We start from the raw sequence: 9,269 nt of genomic DNA on the forward strand, positions 1-9,269 counted from the left end.
ACGCCTCCTGGGTTACACCCTGGCCTGGGGGTCTGACCTTCCCCACACTACAGAGCCCTGGAAGGCAGGTTGGTCGTGAAGCCCCTGCAGGGACCAGTAACCTTCCCCACCGCTGGAGAGATTGGGAACCTAACCCCGAGCTGGAGCAGGGACCTGGGGGTGGGGCCTCCCCCCTCCCCCACCCCAGGCAAGCAGGAAGAGAGGCGGGCAGGGTGAGAAAAGGCCTTTGTGTCCCAGACCCCAATCATCATAATAAAAATAGTGATTTTCTGTCTTTCTGAATACGACACTAAAACCCTATCTGAAAGAGAAGAAAGTGGTTTCATTCTAAGTTTCTCCTTCTGAAATCCATGCCCTCAGCAACCCAGACTGGAGGACCGACTAGCCTCTGCCAGTGGAGGGGGGGCCAGCAGACCCCCAGGAAAGGCGCGGCTTCGGGCTCCTGCGTGGGCTGGCTGCTGTCTTCAGGGATTGCTTGGCCATTCCCGAACCCAAGTGCACTAGATTGAGTGGTGGCTCCAAAAATACGTCTACTGGGGACCTCAAAATGTGACCTTATTCAGAATAAAGATCTTTGCAGATGTAACTCAGGCAAGGTTTCATGATAAGGCCATCCTGGACCAGCATGGGCCCTAACTCCACTAATGTGTCTTTGAAGGAGAAATGAGGAGGATGTTTGGACACAGGTACAGAGAAGACTAGGCGACAGTGGACGCAGAGGTGGCCACGGGCTGGGCAGTGCCTGCAGCCTCCAGCAGCTGCACACGGTGACAGAGCGTCTTCCTGGAGGACCTTGGGAGGGAGCAGACCACCTTATCTTGCACTTCTGGCCTCCAGAAGTATGGGGAAATAAACTTCTGTTGTTTCAAACCACTAGGTTTGGGGCGATTTGTCACGGCAGCTGTAGGAAGCCAGCGAATGAGGCGCAGTGGCCGTGGGCGGCTGGGCAGGGGAGCTCCTGTGTGCTCACGGTGCAGGTGGACACTCACTGGAGGTGGCCCGGCCGGTTCCCTGCACACAGGGCCGGAGGCTCCGGAGGGCTGCGTGGGAGCTGGGCTTCCCCTCAGGAGAAAAACTCCAGGAGGCCATGCAGCACAGGCCGTGTGGGGGGGGGGGGGTGGGGACAGACACTCCCAGGCGCCCACTGTCGCAAGTTCACTGCGAGTCCCCGGCCCTCCCAGAGTCCGACAGACGTCTGGAGAATGTGTGTACAAGTAGTCACACGCGTGTGCAAGTACTCACACACTGCAGACGCCAAGGGCCAGGCTTCTCTGGCTGAGCTTGGGGGGGCGCGTCGTGCGTGGGTAGCTCATGCAGCGTCCAGCCCACAGTGACCAAAATGTGGCAAGTGCTGTGAGGGGGGGAGACCTGCTGAGTATGTAGGTCTCGCCCGAGGCAGGGCCGTAGGACCAGGCAGCAGGAGACGGGCCCATCGGGTTTGAGCCTGAGGTAAAGGAGAGCAACACTGTGCACACAACACGGGCACCGACGCGTGGGGTGTCCCCAGCCAGCGATCCTCCTCCTCCATGGGCACCCAGTGGGCATCCTACGATTTCACTCAGTCCTGACACTGTGTGCCCGGCTCAAGGGCAGGCCCCCGGGGCTGAGGGCCCCCTCCCACGAGCCCGCCCCCACCTCAGAGGCCACCCACAGGTCCAGGCTGTCAGCCGTGCTGCTGGCCCCCCAGCTGTAAGTCGGGGTTCTCACACGACCCCCTTCTCGGGCCATAATTTGCTGGGACGGCTCACAGACGTCAGGGGAACACCTCACCTAGGTTTCCTGGTTCATCATCAAGGGGATCCACTTGGCAACAGCAAATGAAAGACATCCATGGGGGAGCTGGGGGGTGGGGAAGGGGCGTCGAGCTTCCAGGACCCGCCCCTCCCGGCACCTCCTCGTGTTCCCACCCGAGGCTCCCGAACCCCTGCACCTAGGGCTTCTGCAGAGGCCCCGTGGTTGACTAAGGCGCTGGTGCTGGGCGGGGTGGGCACCCTTCTGATCACCAGCCCACAAGCTCCGAGAGTCACGTGGTCTGTGTGAACCCAGGTAAGGGGGCAAGGGGCTTGTTCGGAATCACCGCACAGGCCGCTCACAGCCTCCGCAGGTCGAAGGGTACAGGGAACTCCCGGTCCCGCCGACACACCAGGTGGAGGGAAGCACGTGATTCCTGCAATGAAGCTCTGGGCTGGGAAACGGAAAGCCCACGGCAGGTGGTCAGGTGCACAGTGCCGGGGGCCGCCTGGAGGGGGAGGCCCGTCCAGACCAGCCAAGCCTACACCACCTCCTCACCCTGCGCTGCAAGCCCGCCCCCCTCGCCTGCCCCAGCCCACACCCCGGCCCCTCCCCGGCGATCAGGGCTAAGCCTGCGGCGGGCCCATCCTCTGAGCTCCGGCCAGAGGGACGTCGGGTCGGGGGGCTCCTTGAAGGACCGCACAGGGCGGGTAAGCTAGCCCCCAGCCTGCACGGCAGGGCCTCGGACACAGGGGCCCGAGGCTGACAACAGGAAGCACCCCTGGACATCAGATAGGGTCCCGGCTTGATCCGCGGGTCACCGACCCCCTCACGACGTCCCCGAAGCCTGGGCTAGCGCCGGTCAACTCGGCGTCACGGGGAAGCCCCGAGCCCCACGGGGTCCCCGCTGCAGGCCCGCCTCCGCCCCGCCCCCAGCAAAGCCCCGCCCACCAGGAACCCGGTCGCGGCCCCGCCCCCAGCAAAAGCCTCGCCCACCAGGAACCGGGCCGTGGCCACGCCCCACCGCCTCCGACCGCCCGGGGTTGTCATGGTTTCCAACGCGCAGGCGCAAATCCAGCCTCCCCCCCCCCACCTCCGCTCCGTGCTCTGTAGTGCTGGGGGCCCAACAGACACCACTAGTCTCCCCTCCCGAACGCGCACCCGGCGCGCCCGCCCCCGCCCCGCCTCCGTCCCCGCCCCCGTCCCCGCCGGCCGACTGCCAGGCGGCCTCCCCGCGGAGCAGCGCGCATGCGTCGTGGTGCTTCTGCGCGCGGAGCGGTTGCATCACAATCCCTTCAGTCTCGCGGGCGCCGCGGTTGCTAACAGCGCCGCTGGTGTAGTGGTATCATGCAAGATTCCCATTCTTGCGACCCGGGTTCGATTCCCGGGCGGCGCAGTTTTACCTTCTTTTTTCATTCTCATTTCTTTTTTTTTTTTTTTTTTCATTCTCCTTATTTCAACAAACTAATTTGAACTGACGACACCGATTTCAAAAGGAAAGAAAACCAGAAACGACGAAACACCCATTTCGGTGCTGAGTCAACGAAGTGGTTTCAGAGAAAGGGAGAATGACACGCGCCCTGAAGATACCGGGGCGTCCGTGGGCCCCTGGGTGCGGAGCCGACGGTCACCCGTAAGCCAGCCCCCCCAGCACACGGCCCGGCGCGCCCCCCGGGGCTGCGGGCCCTTTAAGTTCCCAGCAGGCCTCGCGGCGCCGGACTACGACTCCCGGCGGGCCGCGCGGCGCCGGACTACGACTCCCGGCGGGCCGCGCGGAGTCGGCTCCCGGCTCCCGGCGGGTCTCGGAGTGTCGGACTGCGGCTACCGGCGGGCCGGCGGAGCTGCTGCGATGCTGGTGGCGGCGGCAGCCGAGCGGAACAAGGAACCCATCCTGCGCGTGCTGCGGCAGTACATGGACCCGGCGCAGCGCGGCGTCCGCGTGCTCGAGGTGGCCTCGGGCTCCGGCCAGCACGCGGCCCACTTCGCGCGGGCCTTCCCCCACGCCGAGTGGCAGCCGTCCGACGTGGACCAGCGCTGCCTGGACAGGTGCGGCGGGGCGAGGGCGCGGGGGCGGGGGCGCGCGGGGGGCAGGGCCCGCCCCAACCGTGTGGCTCCTCCCGCAGCATCTCGGCCACCACCCGGGCCCAGGGGCTGTCCAACGTGAAGGCCCCGCTGTACCTGGACGTGACCTGGGACTGGGAGCACTGGGGCGGGATCCTGCCGCAGTCGCTGGACCTGCTGCTCTGCATCAACATGATCCACATCAGCCCCCTGAGCTGCACGGAGGTCTGCGGGGCGGGGGCGGGGGCGAGCCCCCCTGCTCGTGGGCACCCCCTCGGTGCAGGGGAGGGGGCGGCGGTCCCGCGGGGTCAGGTGCGAGACCGACGGCGGCTCCCTCACCCCCAGGGGCTCTTCAGAGCCGCGGGACATCTGCTCAAGCCCAAGGCGCTGCTGATCACCTATGGGGTGAGTGCTCCTGCCAGAGACTGGGGGCCTCCCCTGGCGGGTCTGCCCTGACCCGGTCCTGGCCCTCCCGGCCGTCCTCCTTCCTGGACTCCCTCCGTTGGGTCTCCGTGTTGTCTCGGTGGCCTTGTTCCCTGCCTGTCGTTAAACTGCACCCAAGGTCATGCTTCTTGAACATGGCCCTGGTCACCTGCCTGTCTCTCTGCACCCCCTTGGCTCACCAGCTGGTCCTCAGCTGTCCCCCATCTTGGGGGCAGGGAGGGGCGCGTCCTTTTCGTTCTCTGGGTGCCGGCGTGCAAGACTGCCTGTGTGTCGTCTGAGGAATGGCTGACCCCGTGTCTGTGGGTGGCGGGCAGAGCCATGTTCCCATCTCTGCAGCCCTATGCCGTCAACGGAAGGATCACTCCGCAGAGTAACGTGGATTTTGATCTAACTCTTAGATGCAGGTCAGAGCTGGGGGTGGCTGGCTGGTGTGGGGGGGAGGTGCTGGGCGACCGCCCCCGTCCCCAACTCCACGGTGGATCTCCTCCGCCTCCTCCCCACCGCAGGAACCCTGAGTGGGGGCTGCGGGACACGGCCCTCCTGGAGGACCTGGGCCAAGCCAGTGGCCTCCTGCTGGAGAGGATGGTAGGTGGGAAGGGCTGGGGGACACCGGTGACTCCTAGGGGACCAGGTCAGTTGCTCCAGCCAAAGCCTCTCCCCTAGGTGGACATGCCGGCCAACAACAAGTGCCTGATATTCCGGAAAGAGTAACTCCCTCCTTTTCTCGCATGTTTGTGTCTCCACGGGGCCCCCCTGGAACAAACCCAGATGCCAGCCCCTGCCTCCCAGGGCTGGGCCATGAGGGGTGGCCTGGACCAGTCTGGGGGCTCTTGGCCGGAGGCACAGGGCTGCTCAGAACCTGGGAATAAAGTGTTTTCTGCTGCTCGCTGCCAGTGTCAACCCCACATCCTTGTGGGACCAGTCCCCGTGGTGCTAGGCGGGCAGGCTGTCCCCGAGGGTTCTGTACCCGGGGCAGGAGAGGTGTGGCCTGTGGGTGAGGGCTTGGGGACCTCCTGGACTGCGCTGCCCGGCTCAGGGGACAGAGGAGGGTAGAGGACTGAGGCGCAGCTGGGGCAGGGCTGAGCGGGCCGCCTGGCTCTCCTGCCACAAGAGGTGGTACCCGTGTCAGATCGGTCATGGCTTGGGTCATGGCTCGCGCTCCTGCGGGGAAACAGGAGGTCCCTGAGGAGGGGACGGCCGGTTTGTGTGGTGACCAGCTGGAGACTAGCTGAGGGAAGGCGAGTGGGGTAAGGGTCCCCGGGGAGGACAGGCACCTGTAGGCCGTGAGGTCTGGAGAACACAGGCTTTATTCAGGGGGTGGGGTGGGCAGGGCGGACATGGGCGAGGGGGTGGGGGTGTGGGAGTGCGGGGGGCTAGTCCTGGAAGCGATTCAGCAGCTCGCAGGCCTTCTTCTCCAGCAACTCTGAGATCTTCTTGACGCGCTTCTCGCTTGCGGCGCGGACATAGCTGCCTGCATCCAGCACTGCCACGCCGTCTCGCACCTCCCCCATGATGACGAGCGGGCCGTCGCCAGCCGTCACGTTGGGGCAGGGGCAGGTCCAGTCCATGCCGCTGAGCGTCACCTCCAGGTACTTGGTGCCCAAGAACCTGAGGCCCATCTTGTCGTCCTTGAGCACCTCGTCTAGGGCCACGCGGGCAATGCCGCCGCCCCCCACGTCGGGCTCCTCCAGCACCTCGGTGAGCCGCCCCACGATGGCGAAGTCGCTGCGGCACAGGCTCAGTGCCAGCTTGCTCCGCAGGCGGCAGGCCCGGCAGGGCGGTGTGCGCGGCACGGGGCAGGCGTCCTCGCAGCTTGCGCGGCTCTCGAAGTTGTTGCCGTTGCCCTCACAGCCGCCGTACACAAATGGGTGGCACTGCTGCAGCAGCGGGCTGTAGGCCCAGCGCGCCTCCCGGCCCTGGCAGCGGCCCTGCACGGCGGGCAGCACACAGGCGTCGCCGGGGCCTCGGGCGCAGGCCTGCTGGCATGCCTCATACGTCTCGAAGCCCCGGCCACCGCCGTCGCAGCCGTACACGGGGAAGGTCATGCAGCCCCCGCGCTGTGGGTCGAAGTGCCAGAGCACCAGGCCGGAGGGCGCACCAGCGCAGGCCCGCGGGTCGGGCAGGCACTCGGCTGGGGCAGAGGGCGCGGGCGCCGCGTCCCGGGCTGCGTTGCGCCGCACCACGGACAGCGGGAAGTCGGCACGCAGCAGGCCGGCGGCGTTGCGGGCAGTGCAGGTGTAGAGGCCAGCATCCTCAGGCCGCGCGTTGTACAGCACCAGCTGCCCGATGCTCGTCACCACCACGTTGCCGTACATCTGGTCCGGCCGCATGATGAGAGTCTCCCGCTGGTCGCTCTGCTTTTCCCAGGTCACGGCGGGCGGCGGGCGGCCGCTGACGTCGCAGTGCAGGCTGGCCGTGCCACCCTCAAACACGGCCTGCGGGGCGGGGCTGCTGTAGAGCGCGGGCGGCACGGGCGCGGCCCCGGGGGGCGGGCGGGCCGTGGTCTCGGGTGGCCCTGGGCTGCTGGGCGGCCAGCTGAGCACGTGCTTGCAGGGCACGACACGCAGGCGGAGGCCACGCAGGCAGGCCTCGGCGTCCATGTAGCAGCGGTTGTAGTAGGTGAGGCCGTCCGAGGCACAGGTGAAGCTGGGCTCCTTTTCACAGCGGTCCCGGCAGCGGCACACGGGCTGCCCGTCCCAGATGTCGCAGTCGGAGCCCTGCTGGGGGCACGCGAAGCCCTCGCAGGAGGCGGGCGGCACGGGCGCAGTGGGGCCGCCGTTGGGGAAGCGTGCCGCCACACAGCTCTGCAGCCCGCACACGTTGGTGCAGCACTTCTCGGCAGCAGCGCAGTCCTGGGGGGGGGAGCAGCTCAGTGTGCGTCCCCATGGGAGCGAGGCTGCGCCCCTACTGCGCCCCCCCCCCCCCGCCTCCCCTACGGAAAGCTGGGCAGGTTTGCGGGAACTCCCCTCCCGTCCTCTACCGTCCACTACAGCTGCTTCGTGGACTGTCAGGTGTGCGCGTCACAGAAGCTCTGAAGCATCAGGTCGTCCCCCCACAGGGCAGCTCTCATCGCACAGATGGGGACACCAAGGCCGGGGGCGGGGGCAGGGGGCCCACGGGCCGCAGGGCAGGGCTGCGGGCTCAGGTCCAGGGGCGGCCCCCACCTCTCCACCCCACTGGTCCTGAGAACAGCTGCTGGTCCCGGGTGGGGGTCAGCATGTTGGGGAGTGACGGGGGCTTTTCATCTTCAGACCCATGAAGGCCAAGACTGGGGGTGCCCCGGGGCCCCCCCGCAGCAGAGTGTGAGGAGCCCCAGCGGGGAGCCGACTCCCAGGCCGGGGCCCAGTGCAGCTGCTGGGGTCCCCCTCTGGGTGGGGTCTGGGCTCCCCTGGGCTGGTTTGACCCCCCAGGGCGGGGGGCGGGGGCTGCACTTACCTGGTCACCCACGCACTCACGCTCACAGGTGCTCTGGGCGTCCACCCACAGGTTGGGGCTGAGCTGGTTGGGGCACACTCCCGGATGGCTCCTGGGTCCTGGCGGCAGGCTGGCCCCCGAGGTCGGCCCAAGCATGAGGAGCAGCAGCAGGAGTGGCCTCAGGGCCAGCATGGGGACCACCGGGCCAGGGGCTGGGGGACGTGACCACCAGGCCCTCCTCAGGCCCTGCCGAGCCTCCTCCCTGAAGGCATCTACCTTCCCGGGCCCCTGGCTGCTCCCTGGGGCTCTCCGCGGCCCCCAAGGGGGGAGCCCAGGGCAGATGCTTGGTCGGGACACCCCAGCGCCAGGGGCTGGGTAAGGTCGGGGCCTCTCCAGCGCGGAGCCTGTCTGCATGTGGCGCCGGCCCCTCCCCTGCCGGGCCCCTCTGTGGTCAGCGCAGGGCAGGGGCGAGCGGAGGGGGTGGGGAGGGGCCAAGGCCCAGAAGCATAGAAGACACTGGCCAGAGGGTCATGGGGGCGGGGCGGGGCAGGGCAGGGCCCACTCTGGCGGGAGAGCCGAGTTACGGGAGCCCCTCCTCCCGCTCCCCGCAGGCCCGCAGCCTGGATCAAAGCTGCCCAGGGCCTCCCCAGTCAGGCAGAGGAGGGGGCGGGGCTGGGCTGGCCGGCCGGGTCTCCCCAGGGCAGGTCCACCCCCGCCCCTGGGTCAGCACGTCCAGGGGAGGCGGGGGCTTGAGCTCTGCGTCTGGCCCAGCAACCAGCAGGCATCCTGTTTCCTCAGGGAGAAAATCCCACAACTGTCCCCTCGATCCTCAGGGTCACAACCTGCCAGCGGGTCCTGGGGTCAGGACAACCCTTTCTGCTAGTGGGGAAGCCCCTGGTGACCCGCAGCTCACGGGGACTGACGGGGACCAGGCCGCGCGCTCGCTGCCCAGTGCAGGTTCCCCCACGACTGGACGAGGGGGTTGGCAGGCAGGCGGCACAGCCCGGGCCGGGGGAGCCGGGGCCTGGGGGCTTGGGCTGACGGCTCCCGGCAGTGGTGCCCCCACCGGCCACCAGTCCCAGCAGGCCGAGGTCATCCAAGCTCCCTGGGGGTTGCTCAGGCCTCTGGGAGGAGGAGCCACCCTGGGCAGGCAGGTGGGTTTGAGGCAGCCAGGACAAGGCCGTGCGCCCTGCCCTTGCAAACGCCCCAGGGCCCTGTGTCTGGCCTTGAGCCTGACCCTGAGCCGCTGAGGCAGGGAACACACGCGGACAGGGCTCCAGGCCCAGCACAGTCCCTTGGGGCTGCAGCCGGAGGCCCGGGTCCCACCCTCGTCCCCCCCACGGCCCCGGACGGAGCAGAGCCGCGCACCAGGCCATCAGCAGGTGCCGCCCCGGGCCATGCGGGTTCTCGGCAGTGGTAACCTGGGTCGTGCGCCACCCTCTCTGGCAGCACAGCGAACCTGGCAGTTAGGCCCCGTCCACACGGTCCCCCAGGGGGCAGTGGGGACTAGGGCTCTGGCCCTCCCAGCCAGGACCTGCATTGCACCCAGTGCAGCACGTCACATCCACCTACCACGTGGCCAGTTACAACCAGAGGCTTTAATTTATAGAAAACGTGGC

At 67.7% G+C, this 9,269-nt stretch overlaps 2 protein-coding genes and 1 non-coding gene across 5 annotated transcripts; 2 read left to right on the forward strand and 1 right to left on the reverse strand.

The window, feature by feature from the left end:
- The first annotated feature begins 3,056 nt into the window (after positions 1–3,056).
- TRNAG-CCC (transfer RNA glycine (anticodon CCC)) lies at positions 3,057–3,127 on the forward strand. The gene has a single exon. It is a non-coding gene; the product is annotated as a tRNA-Gly (tRNA).
- A 314-nt stretch (positions 3,128–3,441) lies between these two features.
- On the forward strand, positions 3,442–5,124 carry METTL26 (methyltransferase like 26). 2 transcript variants are annotated; one of them, XM_025984873.2, is made up of 6 exons: positions 3,442–3,777; positions 3,855–4,017; positions 4,138–4,197; positions 4,573–4,640; positions 4,743–4,821; positions 4,900–5,124. In XM_025984873.2, exons 1-6 carry the CDS (start codon positions 3,581–3,583, stop codon positions 4,945–4,947), a joined length of 615 nt encoding a protein of 204 aa, XP_025840658.1. In that variant the 5' UTR covers positions 3,442–3,580; the 3' UTR covers positions 4,948–5,124. The 2 variants fall into 2 exon arrangements, with proteins under 2 accessions (XP_025840658.1, XP_025840659.1); XM_025984874.2 differs by lacking the exon at positions 4,743–4,821 and having other exon boundaries at positions 3,487–3,777.
- Positions 5,125–5,527: 403 nt separating this feature from the next.
- Positions 5,528–8,793, reverse strand: WFIKKN1 (WAP, follistatin/kazal, immunoglobulin, kunitz and netrin domain containing 1). Of its 2 annotated transcripts, none has more exons than XM_025984875.2 (2): positions 7,672–8,793; positions 5,528–7,088 (listed from the first exon to the last, which is right to left on the reverse strand). In XM_025984875.2, exons 1-2 carry the CDS (start codon positions 8,062–8,064, stop codon positions 5,610–5,612), a joined length of 1,872 nt encoding a protein of 623 aa, XP_025840660.2. In that variant the 5' UTR covers positions 8,065–8,793; the 3' UTR covers positions 5,528–5,609. The 2 variants fall into 2 exon arrangements, 1 of the variants encoding a protein (XP_025840660.2); XR_012000698.1 differs by having other exon boundaries at positions 6,969–7,088; positions 7,217–7,929.
- Between the last annotated feature and the right edge of the window lie 476 nt (positions 8,794–9,269).

This window comes from Vulpes vulpes, chromosome 3, assembly GCF_048418805.1.
Source record: "Vulpes vulpes isolate BD-2025 chromosome 3, VulVul3, whole genome shotgun sequence".
Lineage (NCBI taxonomy): Eukaryota > Metazoa > Chordata > Mammalia > Carnivora > Canidae > Vulpes > Vulpes vulpes.

Coding starts and splice junctions, on each gene's coding strand:
- METTL26 (XM_025984873.2), top strand. CDS start 3,581: ATGCTGGTGGCGGCGGCAGCCGAGCGGAACAAGGAACCCATCCTGCGC. Junction 4,018..4,137: donor GCCCCCTGAGCTGCACGGAG/GTCTGCGGGGCG, acceptor CCTCACCCCCAG/GGGCTCTTCAGAGCCGCGGG. Junction 4,641..4,742: donor GATCTAACTCTTAGATGCAG/GTCAGAGCTGGG, acceptor TCCCCACCGCAG/GAACCCTGAGTGGGGGCTGC.
- WFIKKN1 (XM_025984875.2), bottom strand. CDS start 8,064: ATGCAGACAGGCTCCGCGCTGGAGAGGCCCCGACCTTACCCAGCCCCT. Junction 7,089..7,671: donor GTGAGTGCGTGGGTGACCAG/GTAAGTGCAGCC, acceptor TCCCCCCCCCAG/GACTGCGCTGCTGCCGAGAA.